Source organism: Botryllus schlosseri, chromosome 14 (assembly GCF_051294905.1).
Source record: "Botryllus schlosseri isolate E-star chromosome 14, Bs_hap1, whole genome shotgun sequence".
In the NCBI taxonomy this organism is placed as follows: Eukaryota; Metazoa; Chordata; class Ascidiacea; order Stolidobranchia; family Styelidae; genus Botryllus; species Botryllus schlosseri.
Genome location: NC_137249.1, coordinates 11,161,178 through 11,188,746, shown reverse-complemented (window position 1 = coordinate 11,188,746; position 27,569 = coordinate 11,161,178). Strand labels below are relative to the sequence as shown.

At 40.4% G+C, this 27,569-nt stretch overlaps 2 protein-coding genes across 4 annotated transcripts in view; one reads left to right on the top strand and one right to left on the bottom strand.

The window, feature by feature from the left end:
• Window positions 1-27,569, bottom strand: part of LOC145455301 (procollagen C-endopeptidase enhancer 2-like) — a 97,127-nt gene that overhangs the window by 68,517 nt on the left and 1,041 nt on the right. Inside the window, exons 2-6 of one of the 3 annotated variants that reach the window (XR_013920310.1) lie at window positions 27,158-27,381; window positions 25,034-25,256; window positions 23,092-23,246; window positions 20,014-20,211; window positions 16,162-16,592 (exon numbers count right to left, since the gene is read on the bottom strand). Coding sequence is in view for 2 of the 3 variants with exons in the window: in XM_080333257.1 (XP_080189383.1) it covers window positions 16,267-16,592; window positions 20,014-20,211; window positions 23,092-23,246; window positions 25,034-25,256; window positions 27,158-27,381 (1,126 nt within the window). In the remaining variant the exon portion in view is untranslated. Of the gene's footprint in view, window positions 1-15,984; window positions 16,593-19,972; window positions 20,212-23,091; window positions 23,247-25,033; window positions 25,257-27,157; window positions 27,382-27,569 lie in introns of those variants that run through there. The other 2 variants (XM_080333257.1, XM_080333258.1) reach the window with 2 other exon arrangements.
• LOC145455298 (endothelin-converting enzyme homolog) lies at window positions 518-14,863 on the top strand. Its single transcript, XM_080333253.1, has 18 exons — window positions 518-1,841; window positions 2,453-2,652; window positions 4,638-4,877; window positions 6,066-6,128; window positions 6,621-6,743; window positions 6,815-6,880; window positions 7,962-8,086; window positions 8,152-8,263; window positions 8,500-8,610; window positions 9,150-9,248; window positions 9,839-9,916; window positions 9,975-10,072; window positions 10,178-10,288; window positions 10,349-10,416; window positions 10,501-10,583; window positions 13,817-13,882; window positions 13,939-14,120; window positions 14,403-14,863. Exons 1-18 carry the CDS (start codon window positions 566-568, stop codon window positions 14,500-14,502), a joined length of 3,201 nt encoding a protein of 1,066 aa, XP_080189379.1. The 5' UTR covers window positions 518-565; the 3' UTR covers window positions 14,503-14,863.

Below are 27,569 nucleotides of genomic sequence, written 5' to 3'. Positions count from 1 at the left end.
ACGAATATTGCAAGCTCGCAGATTGAGTCAGCATTGACTTAATTAGCGGATTTACTCCAATCATTAAGCATTTATGGGATATTTTATAAAAACAAATCCGCGTTAGTGTCGTGTACAGGATCTGATATGATGAAATTGTGATGGAATAGTCTTAGTACGGGACACCGAGTACGAGGAAGGACATTTGTCAGTAAACTATAGTTATCACAAATAGAGCCTTGAGATCCTTATTTTGATAGGCACAATACTACATTGCTGATGAAATCAGATCGTGTTCTCGTCAATTCACAAGGAAATAACAATCGACAGACGTCTACCCCTATACCTGCGTATCCATCGTAGAATTGTGATTGTTTTTAACATATTATTTCTTCACCAGTATATATATATATATAAGCTAACTCAACTGCAAGGTTCTACAATCTGCATGCATTAGTTGTGAGCTAATTGTCCTGTAATAGGTACGAGCACAAGACATATACTATTATTAAAACCAGGCTTGCGATACCGATGAACATTTGCATTATTTTGATTTGCAGTTAAATGTCGTATTTAGCTCACCGAAATGTCTAACTCAAATAATGTTGGACGAAGACACAGCGGCAACATGCCATCTTATTCAAGATCCTCTACACTACGCAGTGGAATTGACCCAAGCACTATACTACCGCAAACATCGACGGAGTTCCTGACTTCAAATGGAAGAAAAAGTTTCGATGCGAATCCAGTGACAAATGTAAACTATGAGGATTCGTATCCACTCAAACAGCCAACGCATATTAATATGTCAACTACTGCCAGTGAAAGCTGGAAACAACCACGGCTTCGATATCCCAGTATGGGCGGTACTTCAAGTCGGCCAGGTGTGATCAGGATAGATACGAGGGAGAATGCTGACAACACAAAGGCTGCAGAAGTTGAGAATGTATCCTCTACTTTTCATCGTACAAATAGTAACGTTGATTCCACTGCAGAGGTATCTAAACCACAATTCGCGCGCCAAATTATTACTATAGACCACAGGAAGCAAATGAGTAAGAGTGCGAACAAACTTCCAGATTCACCGACTCTCTCCCCAACTGCAGTGGTACCACCTCCACCGCCAATGCTGCGATTTGCATCCCACCAGTCAGGCAATGGTATCACGTTAACAAAAAACCCATCAAATGACATGATCCGCCGGCTATCAGCCAGTAATTTTCGAAACGAATCAAAATTCAATAATGCTCCACCGGCGACTGGGTCGTTTGGTAAAGTTCATTTCAGTCACGCTAACCCAAACACTCCACTCATGAGTACCCTGCAGTGTAGCCAGTCCCATGATCTTCCGGGGATCGATCATGTTGAAAAGATTCAACAAAACAAATCAAATGGGTCTACGCGACACCAAACTTCATTTCTCAACAATACCAAGGATGCATCAGCGGTGAAGAGTAACTCATCTACCAATGACGACTATTCCACAGCTGGAAAACCCTGCGAAAATCCACTGGGTAACAATATGAAGGTTGCAGAGAAATCGGAATCACATGAGGAGAAGCGAGTTTTTTTTATCAAGTACAAGCAGAAGACACTATGTTACGTAGTGATTGTGCTGCTGGCGCTGCTGGTATTATCAGTAGCGTTCTTGCTTTATTTTGCAACCAACAATATGAAAACACAAAAAATTACGTCGCCACCTACTGCGCTGTCTGCGCTACCATCCACGCTTCCGTCCACGCCTACATCAACTTCGACTTACGAAAGCAAGCGAGAAAATAGGCCATGTTCAACAGCCAAATGTATCAAAGTCACGGCTGCAATGCTCACGAAGATGAATCGAGCTGTTGATCCTTGCCAAGGTATCTCCAAATTTGCTGTTTTGAGTTTGTACGCCACTAACCCGACCACAATGGCATTTAGGAACGTGCAATACATTGTAGTGTACAATAATGTACAGTACATTGTACATTCTTACAGATGGGAGCAAACCTCAGCAAGCAGTGTGCGTGCAGTATACCTTATATTCAGACGTTTATTTGGACTTCGGTGACCTATTCAATGTTACGTTGCGTAGATTTAGCAATTTCCTATTGCTATGTTTTAACCACGAAAGCCACAGCAAAGAATCTTGAATGTTTCTATATTATTTAGCCTCTACTAGGCGGAAAGCAGGCTAGGCACAGCGTTTGTAGCTTGTCGTTATGTCTTATATCAAATCTGGTCGGACAGGATATAATCTCTGGACGATATAGTGGAAATTCGGAATCCTCTGACCAATAACCTTACTTTTTAATGAATATTATATCGTATAGCAGGAGTTTACATCCGGAATGGAAACCCAATCAGTATATCGTGATAGCGTATGTGAAATCCATGCCAATCATGACCATAACCAGACAAGAGTGTTTCTCGTTGCCTACCTTAGATGATGTAAGGCACGGCATTATGTTTTTACGTAACTTGAATTCAGATTTTTATGAATATGCTTGCGGCGGGTGGATAAGAGACAGCTATATTCCTCCGGGAAAGCTCCAATACGGAGTACGCGACCAGATCATTGAGCAGAACCAGAAAATCTTACACCAAGCACTCATGCGGCCTGACACTGGTGGAGAGTTATCCCAGGATTTAAGGGGGAATTATGGAAATCTTACTGCGGCAGAGATAAAGGTAATTCACAGTTATGTGATATACAATTAAATAGTATATTCATATTGAAATGAACCCGAATATTTTCGGCTGACACTCGTCAGGGGTAATCGTCGGTGAAGCCGAAAATATTCGGGTTCATTTCAATATGAATATACTATTTAATTGTATATTGAAGTTCTGTACCTCCAAGAAGCTCTTCAAGTAATGTGATAGCATATTGACCTCAAGATCGATTGTTATTACAAGAACAGCATTATCAAACTGGCGCACCCACAAATTTTGTAAGACAATAATTTCGCTCAACATGTATATATTTATTTTTATACTATCAACAAACAGCAAATATGACAATGACACGATCGTGGGAGGACAATGACAGTTGCCCAAAATGTTGGTCTTTCTCAGCATGTCATACTAAAGATTTTTCATTCATAGACGTTACAATTAATTGAAGTTGTAAATTTCTTCCCAACTACTCTTATTTTTATCCTGATTTAACATAATTTTATACCCCATGTAGCTTCGACCCCATCCCAGATTGCGAAGTTCCAGGTACCAAGTTACGGTCTCGAGGACAAGTTCTTGGGTCACGACTGCGTGAAATAAATTGAATATTGTTAAAACTCTCTCAATTTCCAATTTACAGTGATATGAAGCAACGGGGTGCTTGAACTCATGGTTGATAGTCAGTAGTCACCCATAATTGGTTTACTTGGTTCAAAATTTCGAACTCGGGGGGATAATTATCCACTATTTAGTGGCAAACAGAAATGAGTGAAGTGCTGTGTGATGCATTTCAAAACATTACGAAGTAATGAATAAGCTGTTATTGTTCGATTCTCACTTGTATTCTGGAGGCTGTTAAGCGTGGAGGTATTCTGGTTTTACTGTGGAGTAGCAGTTCCTTTCATTGAATTCGTTCATTCGTTTTAGTCGATCGGATATGTCTGTACTCGGCTATCCTTGTGAACACATCATCCGGAATGTTTACGAAGGGTTGTATTCCAATAATAATAATCGTATAACTCAACTATACATAAATGGATACACCAAATCGAATTTTAAGCTCGGTTAGTGATCAGCTCATGCGTGATGCATAACCATTAACCAGCACTCCAGCAGTCGCTGATACCCGAGATGTGCACAAATTTAGATAAAAGAAAACGGATGGGAACATTTGGGCCCGGTTAAAGCGTGCCATTGTGGCGAAACACGGTTAGGATTTTTATTAGAACAACTATTTACTAAATATTTCGATTTTCCTACGATGTTGCATCAAATAATATAAGAGTTCTGTCATCTCAGCCACAACGAATAATTGCATACCTTTCTGATAGAGCTTTGGTTACCTAATCACTATAACTACAACATGTACTGCATATAGTAGTGCGGAGCATGGACCGGAGCCGGATTGGATATGCGGCCGGACTTTTTCATTTTTAGCCAGGGCCAGATCGGAGTCGGATCAGTACTTTTTTGGTCCGGTTAGAATCTTTAGTGATAATCATGACTTGTGTAACTAAATAACTTCCAACCAACCAGCCACACGCAAGTAACCGCCTAGCAAATCCGAAAATAAACGAGCCATATTTATAAATTCACGTAACCACCATACCGTGTAGGGCGGAAGATGGAGCGGAGCAGGATTGGCTATGCGGCCGGACTTTTTCATTTTTAGCCGGAGCCGGGTCGGAGCTGGATCAGTAGCCTACTTTTCCTGATACGGCCGGAGCCGAATCGGAGGCAGACCAGAGAATTGAAAAACAGGATCGGAGTCGGACCAGAGAATTTGTCGATCCACTTCGCACTAGCATATAGGGCCCAATAACGTATCCAATATACAAAAATTATTATTATTTTACTATTCACGTAGAAGAATTTCCAGCCCTACAAATGTTCATCCTGGTGGCTTATATCTGGACGTGGCCTTCATTAAAGTCAATTAGTTATTTTAGCCAGATGCTTTCATATTCGTCTTAGTATACCAGGAGTAACTTTTCCAGGCAAAAAAGTTTTACCAGGCATGCTGCGATATGCAAACAATAAATCAACAAGGAGCTAAGCCGCTTGTGGATTTGATCAATTCATACGGCGGATGGTATGCTCTCGGAAGCTGGGAAAAATCGCGCTGGGACTTCGATTTTATGATGAACGTGCTTCTTGTGGAACAAAAGATCCCCGCTTTGTTCGGTATTTCGATAAGTCGATATATCGACTATCAAAGTTACACTAAGTACATTGGGGTTAGTATACTGGCCTTTGCTTTGGGTCATATATATCGATGCTATAGAACTGGATTAGGAGTATGATACTTACGGAGATTTTAGATATGATAATGTTATTGCATAATGTAATTTTATGAGTCATGTTAAATTGCATTAAATTTGGCATACGGATCGTTTCATAAACATTTCATAATATCTTTTTTTATATTACGATCTTGCATTACTTGATGCCTTCCCTCTTCGCATGGACTGCGCAGATTTTTTCCATGATCCGTTGGCATAATAGCATGTGACATAATTAGGGTTGCATTCAAAACAAATGCTAGTTTAAAACACTTTGTGTTTCAAACAAAATCCTTTTAAAAAAAATATGTTTATTTAAGTTGTATAATTATGCCATAATTGTGTAGATACTTTGCAAAAAACATGTTGTATGAGCCTATACGTACGACTATCACCCTATATAGCCGAATTATACGATATGGGATGGTCGGAAACTTCAAAATAGTCGGTTCAACAGCTGCAGTACGTAGATGTTTCGTCAAAGGAGTTATATTTACCTTATATTTACAATTGTGAATGTCAATTCATCATGACGTCAAAATTGAATATTTGTGACGTCATGGTTTAAAAAAATAAAAACATGTTTTAAAGAAGGGCCTTGTTTTAAACATGTTTGTTTTAAATTGATTTTTGTTTTAAATCCAACCCTAGACATACTAGCATGCGACGTTTCACCATGCGACACTTGAGAAATGTGGGTAAAATTTGGGGTTAGGGTAGGGTATGGATTAGATTGAGGATTGGGTTAGGTTTAGCTTTAAGATATATATAAGGGTTGATTTCGGGGTTTGTTTGGGTAAGTTTCGGGGTTGTGAAACCACATGCCAAAGCGATGCATGGTAAAGTGTCGCACGCAGATCTGCCGTCTTTTATCGTGTCGCATTTTCAATGTTCATGTGTCGGGCAACCTTTTGCCCTATATGCGAAGGATCATAGCTGGCTGCTGTGTTCAAGCGCAGGTCGAGATTTCATTAAAAATTGCCGATAACACGTTTAGTCGTATACTTTACAAGTGTGTGGAGGTGAATTGGATAGAGGTAGAAATCGAAGCTAATTCGATGACCTGGCCTAGCGCTATCCAAACGGAAACGATCTCATCGCAGTCATTTTAATGAACATAAAAGCCCGAATGTCCAATTTCAGGTCACCATGCCAGACTTGACTATACCAGACTTCCGAATCTACACCAACGACGAAGTTGGCACGGTCAGTACATTAGTGGTTATCGTTGTAAGGCGGAAACATGTGAACGACATAATCATTTATTGCTACTTTTTATAACATAACATCTTGCGTTATTTTGGAAACTCCTGCTATAATTGTCGACCCTGCAGCGATTCATCCGTAACAAGCAATTCACGCCAATATGCCACATAGCAGCCTCCTTCCGCGACAAAATCCCTATATGAACTTTTATTGAGAAAGTCTTTACAAAATACCCAAGATAGACATTGTACCAGACAATGGAACATCTCCGTCCTCGGTACACTCAATATACATAGCACGGTGGAGGACTCATTTGTGCAGTCAGTCAATCAATCGATCAATAATTTATTTTCAGTTTCACCAGTCAAACATAAATAAGTAGCCAAGCGTATACGTCGTATGAACAGTTGCACACTCTGACACTATACCTGGCACATGTTTGATGTCCATAAGATACCCCCGGTAATCTATTGCTTCCAATATCTCATTCAGGGATATTCTCCACTCGTCACGAAGTATCGAAAACTGATCAGAACCATTTTAGAATTGCTGAAAGCGCCCAATATCAACGTAACTGTCAATGACATCTACAAAATTGATACGAAGTTAGCCAGGGTACGGTTTGTCCGATGAACTTTGAATCAGTGTATGTATTCACTTGACGATATGTCTTACATTATATATAGGTCATTGCGGGAACAGGATCCGAAATGGAAGTTACTTTCAGCGACATAGAAGCGAAATGTCCTCTGGTATAGGCTTGTATTTTGTGTGATATTGCCGAAGTTTCATATTTCAGATTGCGCATTTGTTTGTATCCAGCTGCGTAACCATTCGTTATCGATTTCTCAGCCGATAGTGAAAAACAATTACGTTACTTCTCATAGAAGTCAGTCAATCAAAATCGTAAAATCACAACTCGGAAGTAGTTCCATCTCCGATCGTTCTGACGCCCGTTTGGCAGGCGCATGAAATATGCATGGCATTTGTCGCAAAATGTCTTCAAATCCTCACAAAATTCAATTATGATCCACCCAATCAGTTACTTTCCCGTAAACTATACACGCTTTTGCTATTTCTAATAGCATTGGTTGATGTTAGTGAATTCAACGGCCATCGCATTGATATTGCATACAACCCGATACAACATTGTCATATACATAATTATTGATGCGTAAGGTAATTCATTTCGTATATTATCTGTTAGTGGATACTGGATTTGTCCATTCACGGATATATACATATTTATGACATATAAAGATATCGAGCAACATCATCAGTATAGTTAATGTAATGTCCAGTGTCCATGCGTTACGGCTGTGCTTGGGATCACTATTGGTTTTCGATAGTTCACGGTGATTGATTATAAAACAATTATTCTGGCATTTTTGATGCTGCTACCTTGGTGTATGTTCGCTGATTTGATCTCGTCTATTAGTTTCAGGCCGTCTCTGGGGACAGACGAATACCAACCTGCAAATATTTAGCAGCCTTAATGTATTCCGGTAATTTGGGTTAGTGTTTTGTGTCGTCCGTGACACGGCGTTTACATTCGTGTATTTGAGTTGGCGAAGACACATGGCACCAATAACGCATATGTCCAAATTGTGATTGCTCCAAACGTGTTGGCATCTTCACGGGTTGACTTGTGATGCCACGTGCCGAATCTTGCGTCTACTAAATCTACATAACCTATGGAAAATTCATTCAATTATACGCTGAATTTTGCGTTGTAATGGCGACTTCAAAAGAAGCATTAGAATCTATTTCATAAAGCTATGTCTATATTATGAATTTCACGAGTGTCTTAAAATTTTCTGTTCATTTTTCAAGGTGAAGTGGAGAGGCCTGCTAGCAAAAATGGGTGTAAACGTAGACAATCGTACTGACAACAGGTTTTACGTTGCTGATGGATTTTTGAAAAAGCTAAATCAGTCCCTTTCGACTGCTAACACGCGGTACATTGCATTTGTGATTACGGGTATATTTAATCGGTGGATATCGGTATCTTCCATTTTAACAGGGCTCTGCACAACTACATGATGTGGCAACTGGTCATCACCAGAGTGCGGTTTCTGAATCAGGAGTTTCGGGACGCGATGCGAGATTTTTATTCTTCCTTTTTAGTTGTAGGGGTACGCTATCATAGTCTTTACATGCGATATGTGTGTCTATTGAGAACTGAATACGCTCAATAGGATTGCGGGTAGATCACGCCATGCAACCAATCTCTACCGTGATCACAAATCAGGCTAATGCAATAACATTTACTTGCGGTCGGTCTACAGAAAATCTACAAGGGCATATTGTAGCTACAACTCTAGGATCATAGATGAATGAAAGTCAATAAGTGTCATTCATTTGCTTGCAGCAGCAAAAACCTTTGTGGGAGCAATGTATGGACGATCTTGATTTGTACATGCCTTGGGCGTCCGCAGCGCTATTCGTTCGTCAGGCATTCGATTACCGCAAAAAGAGCCAAGTAAGCGCCTTACGCAAGATGTACATTGTACATTGAGTGTACGTACAGTATTCATTGCTGACGAATAGCTTCTCCCTGCGATATAGTTACAAAGTCATAGCTATAGCTCCGTAGCGAAATCCCTATAGCGCGACAGAACATGAATTAAAAATAAAATGTTTGTTCCAGGTCAGGTTTGCATGTCTATTGTTTATAGCTGTTGAAATATTTCGCATGTTAATTGCCATCAACCGAAGTCTTGTGATAAAGGTATGTCGCGTGCAACAGTGGTTGTCCATCATGCAGGAACTGCTGCTGAAACACTACCCCAGATGTCAAATAATGTACGGCCAAGTCAACTTATGGGTTGAAATTCCCCACTATCTGTATTGGATTTGAAAACTTGTTATTTCCGGCAAGTGGAAATCGTTAGGCCTATATAAACGGCCATAGTGAATTTAAGTTTCTGAACCTGGCTAAACTTGGATATTTCGCGAATGAGGCGTAGCAGACGGAATGGACGAGTTTTAACAATAATGGCGTTGATGTACATTTATAAGGTCGAAGAGCTCGTAAGAAACATACGCGACGTTTATCGCGAGACTCTGCAATCTACCTCATGGATGGATCGGGATACCAAAGATAGCGCTACAAGAAAGGTTAGCCCCACGTGCACAAAACTAATATTGCCGAAGTTTCACCGTCTCTGATGATATCGCTGTCATTATTATTCAAGGCCTATAAACGTCCAGGTTTATTCTTTCCATGGCTTCATTCATCAGTTCCGCGATTGGTCGCCAATGATGTTAATTACCTTAGTAAGTTAATAGTATTGGTTGTCAACTTGCCCATAAACGCACTGTCATGCAATACATGCTATTGTGCGTACATTGTGCACATTCTTCTATATTGGTGAAATTATATTCTTGTCTGCACAGAGTGCGTAGTGAACAGCACATGCACGCGGCCACAAAGTATTTCTAGCACTGATTCACCTGTTATATGGTCTGCCAGAAACGTACATCCCTCAAATAGGAAAATCCTTTCCGTGTACAACTTTTTGATTTAGAGAAATATGTAGTGTTGTGATGGGACTACGATTTGACGACAGAACCGATATGCATTAAATAATTTGGAAGAATATTTTCCACCACCCTCCGCATTGTCAACGTTACAGTTCCACTAGAAAATTATACTAGTTGACGGTTTTCGACCACCAGCAGCGTACTAAATTGAGCTGCTGTCCCAGCTGGATGCGATGACGTATGCAATTGGATACCCGGTATACCTGTTTGCGGATCGTACTTTCTTACAAAAGGAGTATGATGTAAGTAAATTGGATAGCTCCGTGGAAACTATCCCGATAGCAGTGAATCATTTTCAAGTTCGACGTTTCCGAGTCTACCTTCTTCGTGAATATAATCAACGCCATAAAAGGCCGCCAGTTGCGAATACCAACTCCGTATGTCGGCTCGAATGTCAGGTTAGTAACCTACGGAGTATAGTAAAGTATTTTCAGAATATAAGCTTAGATAATTGTAGAATTTATATCTGCATATGCAAAAGGTATGCCTTGTTTCTGTCATAGATGGACTCTCCTGCCTCAGTCCAAGAACGCAAACTATGAAACGGCGACCAATCGACTGTCATTCCCGGCCGGATTGCTACAGCCACCTTACTTCAGTCTGAACTACCCGGCGTAAGTCCAGGTTGAGCCACGTGAAGAATTTTGACAGGCTCTCTTTTTTAAATATTCCAGTGCTCAGAATTACGGGTGTCTCGGCTCAATGATCGGACATGAGCTGTCACATGTCTACGACGCTAAAGGTAAAGCAAAGCAAATCGTTGTTGATTGATGTAAATCGGTTGAGGAATCAGTTGTTATAATCTATTTATCCAATGAATTTGTAGGTCAAAACGAAGATAAAAGCTTAAATCAGCTAGGAATTTGTATAAAGAAAGCTTACAGCAAGTATCACATAGGAAGCAAATTTGTAAGTATACATTTGAACGAAATGCGGACACGTTTTCAAACTGTATCATTTCGTTGGTTAACTGCGTTGGGCGGCTACGATTCAACAACACAAAACCAGATCAGTTCCAAAATTAACGCAGCGTCGGAAACGTCACAATAGTCTCCAATAATCTACATCGCATTGAAGAGCCATTAATATATTTTGTAGGGATGGTGTGAACCTCTGAAAGGTTCAGGTTCGTGTGAACGTGAACCTTTTTTAAAGGTTCTGTGTGAACGCGAACGCGAACCTCATGACGTCACGTGACGTCATACTGCTAATTCCAACCCTATCTTTCAATGAAGTGATAGCCTATATTAATATACAGTACACGATTCCAATCGACGACTCGGGCCACATCTCACATGCTGAAGTACATATTGGCGTTTTAAATGTTGCTAAATGTATATCAACTGAGGCAATCAAATGATATAATAATAACACAAAATCAATACCTTCCGTCGCTTTGCCAACAATTTCGACAAGGACTTGCCAGGGAATATAATCTTACGCCTTAACGGTCCAGGCCAAACTGGACAATGTAGTCGGCGTCTGATGCTACATTGATATTGAACAGTGTTGGGATGACTCGAATCATGACTTGACTCGAGTCACCTTTTTCGTATGACTTGACTTGACTCGAGTCACTTTGCTGAAATGACTTGACTTGGCGTATCAGAAATGTGAATTGACTCGTGACTCGGAGCAAAATTCAGGAGTCAATTTCAAGTCATCAAGTAATCGGTGTCGACAAAAATCACTGTATCTTGCATATGTTCGCATTGTTCGCGAAACGCTGGTGTAACCCGTGAGAGCGACCAATCAATCAATGATCGTGCGTTTTACTGAGCCTTCATTGTTCTCTCACAAATAAATTGATCGCAAACGAATTACCTAGGCTCCTCCTCGCCACCTCATCCGCGTCAGCGGTGTCTTACAAAAGCCTAGAGGTGGGCCGTGCTATAAGTCGGCAGTTACGGAAAATAAGAAGAATATCGGCCCGGTGTAGATGACCATAGTAGTCGACAAACACCATGAATACCCCAAAAACAAAAACAGACCGCAAACGAAGTGCTCGAAGCTTACAGCTTACGCTGTCGTAAACTAGTAGTAAAGTAATTTAGTAGCAAAATGTATATTTCTGTTCTCATTCTTACCTTAATCAAACCTCTTGTTTTATCGAAATTGAATTCGAATAAAGTTTACATAGTCCCCAACCATTGGCGCAGGCTTGAATTGTATCATATCAATTTGTAGATGGGTAATGTATTGCATCTTATCAATTCGTTTCTCTGTTCTTTATTTTGACTGGTAACTACAAACTGTGGCTATGCAATTACTTGAGTAGTTTAACAGGGCCTTATTGCGTGTATTGAACTCTATATTCGTTGATCGGTTCGGAATCAATGACTACACAATCTGTATTTCAGACAGCTCGAAAAATGCAATGACGTAATCATGCCTCACACTTCGAAAAAGCAACTTGACTTGAATTGTGACTTGACTTGACTTGACTTGACTCGAGTCACCTTCGAAAATCGATTGACTTGACTCGAGTCAAAATCTGCAATGACTCGTGACTCGAAGGTAGTGACTTGATCCCAACACTGAGCATAGTGTAAAACGGGTTTCTATACTTGCTACCGATATTACCCCATTAATAAGTTATACAGCAGTAGCCAACTACTCAATCGCACGCATTTGGCTTTAATGATACAGTAAACATATGAAGCCAAGATTGACCCCGAACGCCTGCTAGATTTTTACATCCGATAACGATATCAATCTCATTGATTGGTTGAATAACCATCATTCGCTGACTGCACGTGGTGTATTTCGCTCGTCATGTTGTGTGATTACGCGTCAAGCTCACAGCAGAGAGTCACTGAATATTCACAAACGGAAATCTAGATATTTCGAGCAAGCTTTTATAACAAAGCAAGTAAAATTTTTGAGATTGTCAAGGTGCATGCTCGTTTAGTGTTGATTTTTTTGCTGCCAGCGCCGTGCATAGAGTGGCCCGCAGTTGAAATGCAATAAATTTGAACCAAAGATCTTATAATGACGTGAAAATTGTAATATATGAAAAAGGTTCACAGTGCAGAACCTACCAAGGTGCTGTTGTGAACGCGAAACTCTAAATTTCCAAGGTTCACACACGGAACGCGAACGTGAACCTCACCACACCATCCCTAATATGTTGTACCACTCCAGTGCTTCGTTAGCAACAGATTTATTTGTGCTTGCGCTATGTCATTTCATTAACACGACAATTAACCACATTTAAATGTATCATATACGTATGTGGTATGTGGTTCTACATCCACATGGTATGATTGTACCAACATACACTTTTGGCATTTGGGTTGAATGTTTCAATTTGGTTGGGCATCAATCGCAATATCCACTTCACTATTTTTGGTGATGACCCGGGATAATCATTCTGTTAACGCTTTCGATTATTATAGTGAAACCTTATGATCCCTCTCCCTCTCAACTCAAGATGTACAATAGTAAATTTATGGATTTAACTCTCCTTTTGTGTTGTGAATCATCACGTCACGTCTGCTGGACAAATCGTTTCCGTACGACTGATGAAAATAATTTCGGAATTGTCCATGTCTCTCTATAGCAGTGGTTCCCAACCTGTGGTAGAGGTCTTCGTGTTACGCGAGTAGATTCTGTTTTTTTTTCGACCGAAGGTAGTTATTAGTTCAGGTGGGGTTGATTTTAAGTTTTTTGAAGCCGTCGTCGTCGCGGTAAGGTCGTCGTGGTTGGGGAATCCCACCAATGACGGCCTACGCTACGGGAAAGAGATCTAGTCGTAAAGCATTGGGATTCTTACCTAACCGAATTCCGTTTTAAAAAATTTGACCATAATAATTCCAAATGGATCCACCACAGAAATCATCTACTGCGCCTTAAAATGGGCACTTCATTTTCTGTTTCGCTGCCTTCGGCAGCTCAACACGGTGGAAACATTTTTGACCGCCTTCGGCGCGCGTAACTTTAGGTGGTTCGCGAGCATTGCATAAAACCTCGAAATGGTACGTGGGTGCACAAAGGTTGGGAACCACTGTTATATAGAATCATATCGGTCACATATATGTACATTCGCATAATAATTTATTCAATTCACATCTCTCAGCCTGTATATATTGTACATTGCACAAATGCACATTGCACAATGACAGCAGGTCCTTCTATTTCAGATAAATGGGGAACGAACTATGGTTGAAAATATCGCCGACATTGTTGGACTGAATTTGTCGTACTTGGTATCTTATACAAAAAAATTTATCTGTTCACATTTTACAATTAGCAATACTTCTAGACTTACAAAAAATGGACGAAACGCAGCCGCACACTGGAGGAAGTGCCCGATGACGCTTCACTCGCTGGCGATAAACAGTTTTTCATTTCATACGCCCAGACATGGTGTGCCAAACGATTTCCAGAATCGTACAGACGATTTATAGAAAGCGACCAACGACACCATGCCCCTGAAAAATTCAGGTAGGCCACACGCTATCATCTGGTAGTGAAAGCATTTACTTGTTCAATAATATTTGACCTTTAATGAAAAGACTATTGATCATAATTCGGAGCTTTTGAGTACGGAACATGATTTTGTTTTGAAAATATTGAGAGCGGTCATCTCTTTAATTCTCATATACCAGTTTACAGTCTCTTTTAGCCGCGGACTCAATATAAAAATTTGTCATGCTTAATCGATGTTCCGTACACTAAAAATGCTCTGAAGTGAAACGTTACGCCCAGAACCATCGTTTGTTTCAGAGTATTGGGAGCCATATCAAATAACAATGATTTCGCGAAAGCATTCGGTTGTGCTGCAGGAACGCCGATGAATCCAGAGCAGAAATGCTCTGTGTGGTGAGCTCAGCAAGCCGACGGAGGACTGCCTACCACGATATTCAAGAACAAGTGGCGGAATTATTGAAAGAGGAGCTAATAATACGGATTCCATATAATAGTACCAGGGGCGCTGAGCTCATAAATGCAAATGGGTTATCAACTAATTTTCGTGTTTTGGTATCTGTTAAATTTATGCTACGCTGTGTTTAATCTAAAGCTGTGCTTCCCAAGCTTTGGTATTCGTACTACTAATGGTACGCGAGAGCTTTTTATGTGGTACGCGACGAGTACGATTGTTTGTAAATACATTTTGCGTACGATTCGCTATCCTCTGAAGTGGCTAAAGCAATGCAAATACACGATGTAAGGATTACTTAAACGGGCGACAATTTCATATTGATATTATTGCGCCAGAGCGTGGAAAACCAGGAAGGCTAACTGGTGAGATTGGCTAGCTCGGCTACTAGCGCTGACAGACTAATTGTAATTCTACCAGAATAGCAAGCAGGAAACGAAAGTATAATTCAGAATAAATAAGATTTCGATTCAAAGCAATCGAATACGGAGGATAATTATTGCCACAGTGCGTGGTCTATATGAAAACCCCTTCTAACGAGGCCATGGTCATAAAACCTAGTCTGTGTGAACGACACCCTGATTCTTACCAAACAAAAATAAGAATTGAGATCCTTGCCTCACGACATGGGATTATGAGCATGAGCATTTGAGCAAGGGCTCCCGGCCTTGAAGCTCTAGGGATATCTATAGGACTACTGTATATATCTAGATATCCCTGATGAAGTGAAAGACCCGAAGCTGTCTAACCGAGCCTGGACCTGCTGTCCGTAATGTTATAGTTACCCCAGATAGACAAGCCTTGCAGACGAAACAGATACGTTTATTATCTATCTATCTCGTTTTCGTGCTATGCATTGGTGCCATGGTACTCTAACAACGCCAATAATTAATAAACACCAGTTCATTTGAGTAAAATAAGTCATTCAAGAGTCAGGTTGCACATTATGTCTTTGACCGTGGTGCAAAACGCCGTCAGGCGATAAGCGTCACATCTTTTTGTTTAATTATTATTAACAACAACCTTATGAAGAAATATATCTCAGGATCTCATAGTGTGCAGTTGGGCACTAATGAAGTTCTAGGATGCGACTATAGCCTAATGTAGGTATGGCGTGAAGTGAACGCCTCATTACGACGTGACTATGCAGCACTATCGTTATCTTATAACGAATAGCTGGTTGAATTCTAGCAGTCTTCGGACTACAAAGAGCTATCATTGTTGGGCTGCCTCAGAAAATCTTCTGAGCTCATACAATTTGACACACGGAACTCAAATACAATTAGTAAGTAGTTTTATCAAGAATGACTAACTCTGCTTCTGCGCGGGAATATAAACTCTTATCTCTCCTGCTTGCCTTTGTCGTTCCAAGAAATTTGTCAGCGACTGCCTTCTCAACTTCCCAACTATAAGAGACGGTGCAGTATATACATCAAAATTCAGCGCTTGTTAACTCATAGTCAATCTATCGTCACGCAGGTTAAATTGCTTCATACTTGTAACAAAGAATATATTAGCGCCCAAACAAATCAACAAAGTCTCAACTGGAACAATTGGACTCAAATCAATATAGCACAGGGTATGCTAAGCTCAATACAATGTCAGTGTATTTTGAAGTGGTCCCGGGGATTTATAACATATGTATTCAGTAAACTTTTCAAAGCAACAGTATTTTCGCAATGGCTTTCAATATGAAGCGACTGACATCGACTATATCCTATTATGCCCACGGCGTCTTCTTCGTCTTCGTCGTCTGCCACATTTCTTCGTCCACTTTGGGATGATTTTTGGGTGCTTTTTGGACTTGTATTTCGTGACGAAATCGCCAGGGTGCATCACAAGAACGTTGTCTTCCAAGTTGCCGATTACAAGATAGGTACCGGGTCGTCTTAATTTGTGGCAACTCGGGCACAGCAATTGAAAACTGATGCTGGCGTGTCGGGAAGAAGAATCTACTTTGAACGTTTCGATGACTTCGACAGCCGATTGCTCGCCTCTCAAAATCGCATCAGTTCGTGGGATCCGAACCGCGGCCACTGAAATTAAAGTTATAATGTGCTCCCGCCAGTGCTATAATGATTGTGGGGAGCCGTACTCGGGCAGGGTCCTCTAGGTGCCTGTAACCAGCACACTAGTCGACTAGCGTAATCATCCATAATTGCTCATATTATTTTATCATTACCATGCATAATTGCAAGTACGTCGTACGTAGAACCATGACCTACGATAGTGTAATACCACGACTATTAGGCGTTTACTTACTGATGAACACTTCCCAAAGATACAGTGAGAGACTTCATTTATACATGATTATTATATTACTACAGTTTCCTGCTGTATAAACGAGTTGGAAAGCGTACAATGGCGAGCCGGGACTTACGTAATCGTAAGCCATCGGCGAACCCGAACGTATACGTTATAGTGCGGGGGAATCGACAATTTCTCTGGTCCGACTCCCAGGCCGGATTATTGAAATGACCAAGATTCGATCCGAAAAACTCCGATGATAATTATCTACGAGTACCTATTTCTAGTAAACTACAAAAACATTAGATCACACAATACGGGTTCAGGTTATATATTGAATATTGCAACAAGAGAAACCGCCGATCAGATTCATTCTCGCCTGCACCATCGAGATTCGCTACGACCTTCAAATAAGGTCATCTAGTCTTAGGGATGGTGTGAACGTGAGGTTCACGTTCGCGTTCTCTGTGTGAAACTCTGAAATTTAAAGGTTCACGTTCATAAACGAACCTTGGAAGGTTCTGCACTGTAAACCGTTATCATATATTACAATTTTCACTTTATTATAACATCTTTGGTTGAAATGTGTTACATTTCAACTGTTGGCCACTCTATGCACGGCGATGGCAGCATAAAATAATCAACACTAAAGAAGCATGCTCCTTGACAATCTCAAAAATGTTACTTGCTTTCATACAAAAGTTTGCTCGAAATATCCAGCTTTCTGTTTGTGAATATTTAATGACTCTCTGCCGTGAGCTTGACCCGCAATCACACAACATCAAGAGCGAAATACACTAAATGTAGTGAGCGAATGTTGCTTATTCAACCAATCAATGAGATTGATGTCGTTGTCTGATGTAAAAAATCTAGCAAGCGTGCGGGGTCAATATGTTTACTGTATCATAAAAACCAAATCCGTGCGATTGGGGTGTTGGCTACTGCTGTATAACTTGTTAATGGGGTAATATTGGCCGCAAGTATAAAGAAACCCGTTTTACACTCTACTCAATATCAACGTAGAAATACTCAGACGCCGAATACATTGTCCGGTCTGGCCTAGACCGTTAAGGCGTAAGCTTATATTTCCTTGCAAGTCCTCGTCGAAATTGTTGGCAAAGCGACAGAAGATATTGATTTTTTGGCATTATTATATCATTTGATTGCCCCAGTTGATACATTTAGAGACGTTTTAAAACGTCAATATGTACTTCAGTATGGTGGAATTATGTGGCCCGAGTCGTCGCTCCGTATCGTGCACGCTGTACGTACATTAATATGGGCTATCACTTCACTGAAATATAGGGTTGGAATTAGCAATAAGACGTTACGTGACGTCATGAGGTTCACGTTCGCGTTCACACAGAACCTTTCATAAAGGTTCGCGTTCACACGAACCTGAACGTTTCAGAGGTTCACACCATCCCTATCTAGTCTGCACTACCAATTCTCCTCCTCCATGCTATCCGTGGATGCTAAGCGTCAAGCGAGGTAGCCGCGCATACCAGTTTTCGAGTCCTTGGTCTGACCCGGCTGGGATCCAACCCACGACCTACCGAACAAGAAGCCGGACGCATTACCATTACACTATCTCGCCGGCTATAGGGTAAGTGGTAGTTACAACAGTCATTCTCATCAATAGCCTAAACAGCGATTATGACCGCATCAAAAAGTACGAGTTGGGCTCCGATCCGACTCCGTCAGTATCAGAAGATATATGAATCCAGCTCCAGTCAAAATGAAAAAAAATCCAGCTGGATATCAAGTCCGGCTCCGATCCACGCCCCGCTCTAACACGTTACTATCCCCCTGGTTATACGCAGCACCGTAACTGCCGCACCCCAAACCCCCCAATTGGGGGGGCCCGAGCTCGAAGGGGGCCCAAAATTATTTCGTGAATTAGCATAAATCATAGAGTATTTTTTGAAAATTTAGGCAATTTTTTCAAAAATTTTTCGCGCTGCGCGCGAATTCAAGTAGCCATGTATCTTTATTATTGGGTATTGGGCTATTACCGCACCACGACCCACCAAGACATACAATCAAGTTTTAGGCCATATAACATGCGACTCCAAGAAGTGTGCCAGAACGATCGGCATCGAGAAAACCTTGACCGAAAGGGTCTATGCCCTTATGCTGAGCAAAGACTTCGTTATATATACAAAATACATATAGGTTTAATTGTCCATAGGTGCCTAAATGACTGGCGCCGAATGTTCCTGTCTTTGCAATCTGAACCTCACAAGACAAATACCATCCCGCTGGGAAAAATTTTATGCCAGTGAAGAAATACCAATTTGAAATCGTATGAGTCTCTTAGTTTAGAAGCCTACGTTTGGGCGATTCTATATTTTTTGATATAGCAGACTAGAAGTCACGAAATAACATCATGTAACGAAGTCATATAAACGGGTCCACCCGCCCGAAGATGTTTAGTTATTATTTACGGGGACTCCCGTTTTCAAGACACTTCACTCAGCTCTACCGGTAAATCTAATTACGTGAGTAGAGAGAACAATAAATTGATAGCATAATATATATGCAATCGCCGATCTGATTGACCGACTTTATCATAAATTATCGAAATTTTTCGTGCTTCGCGCTGGCTCACAATACAGTACAGTTTTAGTACACGATTTTGGGGGCCTGACGAGGTGCTGTTTCGTTCCTACCAACGGGTATACGCCCGAAGATGTTTAATTATTATTGAGTGGTCCTACCTTTTCAAACACATCTCACTCAGCTCTACCGGCAAATCTGATTACGTGAGCAGAGAGAAGATAAAAATTGATAACAATATATATGCAATTCCCGATCATACTGAACGATCCAGTCATGAATTCTAGAAATTTCCTGCGCTTCGCGCGCTTAGGCGACAAAAGCTGATTCACTAAACAAACTCCCCACGCATATCATAACTAGCGGTATACAGGGTATCGCCGAAGGGGGGTCTGGGGGGCGAAGCCCCCCAGAAGTTCGGTCTATAACGCTATGGGGGGCCCTCGACCACAGTTTTGGGGGGGGCCTGGCGAAGTGCTGTTACGGCCCTGGTTATACGATATAGTGGCGAAACTAGAATGGGTCAAAAGATGCTCCTTGCGAGCAATGTTTTGACTACAGTTCTTTGTTGGAAAGATTTTGGTGACAATCTGCTAACAGAATGTGTCACCTAAGAGTCTGAATAACAACATAGTCTTCTCATTCTCCTACCGTAATTCGTGCTGCATATGCGAGTCTTTGCTTTGACCTTGGTGCACTTCTTTGGACATTCGAATGCAGGTCGTGAAGATTGTATGAATGTTGTGGCTTGGGTTGAGTTTGGGGTTGTAGGTGTTGTTGTTGTTGGTAATGATGTGGTGGTGCTGGTTGCGACGGTGGTTGTTGTAGTACTGCTCCGTTCATTCGTGTCTGAAAAGCGACGATTCTTAGCGGTCGGCCTGGTACAGTTTGAAAGTCACGGAAATATGTTTGCCGATAGAAGCTAAATGTCATATCATGATTCGTAACAAAAGAAATCATTCCCGTCACCTTAATTCGACTTTGCAATTGAATATAATCATTGCTATAAACGCCAGGATCGCAACATTGCGTATACGCCCGTTGTGTGCAAGAGTACAATAGCTGTGATATTTCGAGAATACGACAAACACTAGTGATGGAGCCAATTGCCACACAAATTATTATTCTAAATCTTAACGTTTCTTTCTCTCTAAAGCAGTGGTTCTCGACCTTTTTGCCTTCGCGGACTACTTTTGGATCGTCACGGACCGCCGCGGACCCCCTCAAGCTTTAGTGCAAATTCATGTCAATTATCGTGCAACAGTCATCAGTCTTGTGCAAATATTAATTGTAGGCTAGTGATAAACACCAACAAAATGTATTGTCCTGAAAACAATATTTACTATATATGTAGAGATTGGGTACACTTTTATCATTTCAAAGCAAAGTTTGCAGCTGCATTTCTTTAAATACATGGCCGTGTCTTGAAAATCCGCGCCATCGATTTGATAAAAAGATAGGAGTTAGCGGAGCTAATATAATTGCGCGTAACGCTTCCGACGACTCCTTTCGGTACGATCGCAGCATATATGACACCAAAGGAGAAAATGGATTTCGTGACGAGGTTTCAATTTTAAACGACTCCTCACTAAGTTGCTTAGACATACAACCTCAAATCCAAAATGTTTTGCAAGCATTTCGAGGTCAACCTGGTTGACCTGGTCACTATGATTTTTTATTCGTGCCAAAAGCCCCAACAAAACATTTTTAAACAGCAATATGCCTGTTTCAGCGGGCTTTGGCAAGCTGAAAATTAAAACGCGTTTGCGCGGTGGGATATTTCATATAAGGCAATAATTCTGTTGATGTAAGTCAGTAAGTTTCAGTAGTTATGAAGCACAGCTTCCTCGTGATTTCTCCGATTTCAAGAATTTCAAATTAGGTTATCAAGCATTTTGCAAATTTAGAGGTCTCGCGGACCCCCTGAAAATGCTTCGCGGACCCCCGGTTGAGAACCACTGCTCTAAAGGTTAAGAGAGTTTATGAGTAGGCCTACATGCATTGATATTTCTTTGATTAATTATAGTTGGTTGGATAATTATGCTTGGTATTGCTCATTCCCCGTTAGGGGATTCGGACCACAAAGTTGAAGAAACCTGCAATCTTGCTCTGACTATCAATTGAACATCTTTTCACTGCAAGATAATGTATTTCAGGAATTTCTTCAATCTCGCGCAAGTAATCGCTATAGCCTCACAAGCACCCCAGATAATCACGGATAAATGTGCCTGGTTTGTAAATCTTGGGATTATACTCCATCCATAATAATGCGTTGTCGAACAAGTAAAACAATCTTCACGAGCCGCCAGATAAGACCGTAGCAACGTGATGGACTATCCCAACGGTAATCTGTGGTTTCCAACAGTAACGTTATTATTACGGTGATTTTTTTTACGTGTCAGAAAAAGTCAAAATTTTGTGAAAATTGTAGCGTTAGGTCAAAAATTGTCAAAATTCTTTACAAAGTCAAAAAATTTTTACACCCTTCATTTCGTTTGTATCGTAGATTTAGCACTGTCGGTGAACTTATTATTTGACATTTTACAGCTTGTAGCCTACTTTATAGGCCTACCGTTGTAGACGGCCCATTGTCTGCTCATTGTGAATCATAAGCATTCAAATGAAAGAAATAGGTTGACATGGTGTTATGCTCAACATACTGCAATATCCCAAGTGAAGCAAGACTGCGTGGGCAATGCATGGTTCTTATATCAAGAAGCACATGATGAAAATTGTGATGTAGACAACATTGTTAGAGTGAAGCAACACGGTTGTAGAAGTTGTGAATGAAGTTGTAGAATTCTAACATTATGTGGGAATAGACCTAATTTGCATACGTTAGGTCAAAATTTGACCAAAATTAAGTATTTCAAGGTAAAAAATGTCAAAATTTCATTTTTTAGGTCAAAATCTTCCGTTTCTAGGTATAAAAATAGCCCTAGTTATGATATTGGATGTGTTGTGGTGATTGAATCGTACACCAAATGATCAAAATGTCTCTCCCTTTCCATGAAATTGATGCTTATCGAATAGCGTTTTCAGTTGTTGTTGTTGCTGTTGTTGTTGTTGTTGTTGTTGTTGTTGTTATTGTTATTGTTGCTGTGATATATCAACTAAGTCTTCACCACGATTTTTGCATTACGAGATTACAATACTGCACGAAGCAATACGGTTTTATATTGGTGTCGGTGATATTCGCCGATGATGATTCTTTCTCGGTACTCGACCGGAGGGCTTCAATGCGCTCTTTCGCTCCCGCAAATTTTGAATGACGGACACTGAGATGCCATATCGGTTATTTATGTCGTATTATTTCGACGCAATGCGTCATTGCTGTAATAGTTGGTCCCCTCGAATTTTCACGCAGAGTAGCAGCATGGCCGGTTGGGTTTTATATACAAAGAAATGTGGTTCCTTCGGCAGAAATTTCCTAGCGATAATTTTACCCTCGTTGAAGACATAAAGTGTCGGTCTTTTTTGTAGGAAACCAACCTTCGCCTCGAGAAATTGACTTGTTTTAGCGAATTCGTGGTCAAGTCTAGACCTAGTTTTTTTACCTTTCCTTAGCGACGCTATGGGCCCCAGCTTGACTAGACTATAGCCGCACTGTAAATAGTTGTAATAAAAATCGGACACTAGCGGAAACAACGAAAATTTCTTCTAATGCGGTAATGGGCAACATGTCACGTCCAGTGCCATCGGTGATTCATAGAATTAAAGCATTCTAACCTGCTTTTCTCGGGCTCGTATCAGCTATGTAATTAGCCACAAATCCGCGTCCAAATCCACTCGAATCTGATACGAACGTAATAAACAGCTCGTCTCCTCGGGATGAGATTTCTTGGGGAAGTGATTCGATCTGTCCGCAATATCGCTCGACACCCCTGGAAAACAAATGCATGGTAAATTGTGAAATATGGCGGCGGGTTGTTCAGTTTTTAGTAGGGCGATTTATTTTACCTAAAAAACGGAAGATTTTGACCTAAAAATCAAAATTTTGACATTTTTGACCTTAAAAATTTTAATTTTGACCAAATTTGACCTAACGTATGCAAATTAGGTGTTTTCCCACATAATGTTAGAATTGTATCACTTATCTTCATTTATGGTTCGAACTGTTAGTTCTTACGAAGTAGTTTGGCCTGAAAAAAAAAATTTTGCATCAAAAACTGACAAATTTTTACATGAAAAAACTTTATTTTAACGAATTCTGGCCCTATGAAGAATTCCAGTAGTTACATTACGCATTATGGTAGAAATAATTAAAAAAATTTGTAGTACAACAAAAAATACTTTCCTACATTCTCGGGCAGAAAGTAGTTTGCCAAGAATGGAGAAAGAACGTTCAACAGCAGCAGTTGTTGGCTGACAACACTGACGTTGTGCATACACTGCTGGTGACAAACCGTGCTGCTTCATTCTGGCAATGGTGTCTGCATCACAATTTTTTATCATGCGCTTCTTGATATAAGAACCATGCATTGCCCAAGCAGTCTTGCTTCAGTTGGGATATTGCGGTACGTTGAACATAACACCATGTCAACCTATTTGTTTCATTTGAATGTTTATGATTCACAATGCGCAGACAATGGGCCGTCTACAACGGTAGGTCCACCCATAAAGCAGTCTACAAGCTGAACAATGTTAAGTGATACTTCACCGAGAGAGCAAAATCTACGATACAAACGAAATTGTTGCAACGCTACAATTTTGCCCTAATTTTGACTTTTTTGACCTAAAAAAATCGCCCTAGTTATTACGGTGAGTTCAGGGTTGACATAAAATAAACTCGCTGCGGAAGCGGTGCCTTGCATATTTACCATGGTAAAGGTGTTGAATGATTGGTAGCTTTAGAATAGATCCAGAGAAATGATTAATCCAAGAGATTGTATATCCTTGGTGTATTTTCAGCCGATTATATTATTCGTCATCGATGATTTACCCCCTACCATATAGCTACCATTTGTAACTGTAGGCTCAATTTAAAACTGGCAAAAAGTGGAGCTATGTAATTTTACATTTAGGCTCTGTATAGCAGGGTTACCATACGTCCTCTTTTAAGAGGATTTGTCTTCTTTTTTTTAAACTTTTTTGAAAGTGTCCTCGGAGGACGCCCAAATGTCCTCTTTTTTGAGAATTTTGGTTAAATATAGGGCAAAATTAGACTGATATACAGTAAATCAGCACTCAAGTAACGCTCCGGCGGCTATTTTGGGAGCTGAGCAGGAAAGCTGGCCTTTTTTTAGTCAACCAACGGATGATGTGAAAGAAAAACTGTAATTCGGGGGTTGAGCCAGAAAGTTGACCTCCTTTTTAGTCACGACCGAGAAGTGGGAAAATTTTTCCATTTCTTCAGGATTTTCCTCCGGTATTGCAAGTCCGAAAATTTTGAAAAAGTGTCCTCTTTTCAGATTTCCAAAATATGGTAACCCTATACTGTATAGCATCATAATTCAAGTCCTCATGTATTCACTTTGAAACATAGTGGCTTCTAGAAAGCCGGATTTGTATTGTAAATACGTAACGAGATTTACTATGAGAATTGAGAATAACCCTGTTATCGAAAAACGACAAGTTCATCAGTGTTGGTTTAAGGAATTTTAATGTAGGCTACTGTATTTGCTTACCTGTAACGATGTGTTGGAATGAACTGAACACCCAAATGCGTTACCTGCTGTTCGGGTCCGAATCTTTGTTGAAAATTATGGCGTCGTATTTGCATCCCCTAGATTTCTCAACGTCAAAATCTTTGAACGATACTCGTATATTTGTGCTACCGGGCACTTTGATATGCCACGAACAGGACGCCGAAGGAGGGTACTCAGATAGTTGGTATCTGGGACTGTGGAAAGTTCCCGTCGATGAGTTCAGCAAGCCACCACACGAATCTTCAGCTGAAATAGTATTTTTTGCACATTATGATACCCCCGGTAAATGTGGAAACGTATTGTGTAACAGCAGTATGTGAATAGCCTATACTACTCCGATTGTTCTCAAACGCCGATATCCGTCAACTCAACTATCGTATTCCTGTCCAGTAACCACCATTACAGGTCAATGCATTCTCAATTGCAAAATGAGAGAGGCTGAAGGCTTGTCTCTTAATTAGAGAATTTCACCGATACGATTGTTGATAGACAATGTTATTTCCAATTGTCTACTACTGTGGTTCTCAACCTTTTTGTGTTCGCGGACCCCTTTTGGACCGTCAAAGACCCCGCGGACCCCCTCAAGTTTTCGTTCAAAATTAGCTCAATTATCGTGCAACCGTCATCTGTCTTGTGCAAATATTAATTGTAGGCTAGTGAGAAATAGCCACAAAATGACTTTTCTTGAAAATAACTCCATACTATATGTGAAAATTGGCTTTTAATATTTCGAAAAGAATTTTCCAGCTGTATTTATTGTATTGGAAATCCGCGTCTTCGATTTGATATGAATGAGTGCCAAAATCCATTCCCACCAAAATATATTGGTAGCGAATGTAATATTACCGCGTAACGCCTCCGACGGCAGATTTTGTTGTGAGTTTTTAATGAACATATCACGTCCAGCCTAGTCATTTCTATCAAGCATCTTATGTTGAAGTTATTTAGTGGTTATATCACAGGAGAAAATGGATTTCGTGGCGAGGTTTCAATTCCTTCATTGGGGCAGATTAGGAAAAAAATTCAGGAATTTATATTTCAGACGACTGGTTACCAATTTGCTGAGACTGATAACTTCAAATCCAAAATGTTTTGCAAACATTTAGAAGTCACCCTGTTTGACCTTGCTATCTCCAACATTTTATTTCTCCACAAAACCCAACAAAAATCTCTAAACAGCATATGTTTGCATCAGCAGGCTATTGGCAATTTGACAATTAAAATGAATTTGCACATTCGGATATTTTATCTCAGACGACCATTTCGATGATGCGAGTCCTAAAGTCTGAGCAATTATGAAGCGAAACTGGCTCATGCTTTTCCTAATTAAAGTAAATAAAAAGTAGGTTGTCGATCATTTTAAAAATTTAGAGGCTTCGCGGACCCCCTGAAAATGCTTCACGGACCCCCAGGGGTCCGCGGACCCCCGGTTGAGAACCACTGCTCTACTAGTTGCTGAGGATTACCCTTGAGACCTGACGAGTGCCAGCCGAATATACTTGGTTCATTTCAATATGAATATACTATTCAATTGTATATAGAATTTCTGTACTTCCAAGAAGCTCTTCAATTAGAGAATTAGCGAAATAAAACGCCATATTTGAAACTAATACATAACGCTTTCTAACGTATTATAAGTTCATGGGCTTCTTCAGACATCCGTCAAAATGCTGTAAGTGTTGTAATAAATAGCTGAACTGTTTAAAAGTAACCTATACAACTTGTTTAAGACTATAGTGATATGTGAAAGCTGAGAAGACTTTTAAACAAAAGCTGACGAAATGCGACAGTACACTTGTGCGACATTTGACAGTCAGAAGAAATTCAACAATCAGAATCGAGTTGGTGGTTTCAACATGACTTTGCCTTGCAGAAACACCATTAGCACCGCGCGTAACAGGTGTAATACCAATTCTCATTAAATTAGGGTTGCATACTTTTGTGGGGATCATACATTATTGGTTGATTTTGATTTTTGAAAGTTGGCCGGTCTGCAAAATATGTTTTGGAATTTTACCAGTCCTCAAGCTGAAACAGCTGATAACCACTGGCCTATACATACATCGTTTCAGCGTTGAATATCATGACAAACTATACATGGATGGATGAGCACTGAGCAGTGAGCATTCAATTATCAGAATCCGTACTTGCTAAGAATGAATTTTCCTCTTCGTAATACGCATAGAATCCTTGTTTTTGTGTAGACGAGTCTGTATCCATAGTAACATAGATTTGGTTCGACGTTGACACCAGGGCACCGGGCCGGAAAGCCCCGCAGAACTTTCCCAGCAACGGGTAATCCTCTGAAGGCCCATTGTACACAGACACCTTGTCGTTTTGGCAATGACTGCCCCTTTCAAATTGGAAGTACCTGAGAGGTAAATTATTCCTGTTAAGATTTGACTCGAGTACAAAATACCAATGAATTGATAATAAACTATGTGAAGAGCATTGTGATGCATTCCTTATACAAACGTGCGTGCGGAAGGAAACCCTTCGCAGCAATTTTGAAGATGGGCGTAATCGCATTCGGAATGCTATTCAGATATTTCGAGCATT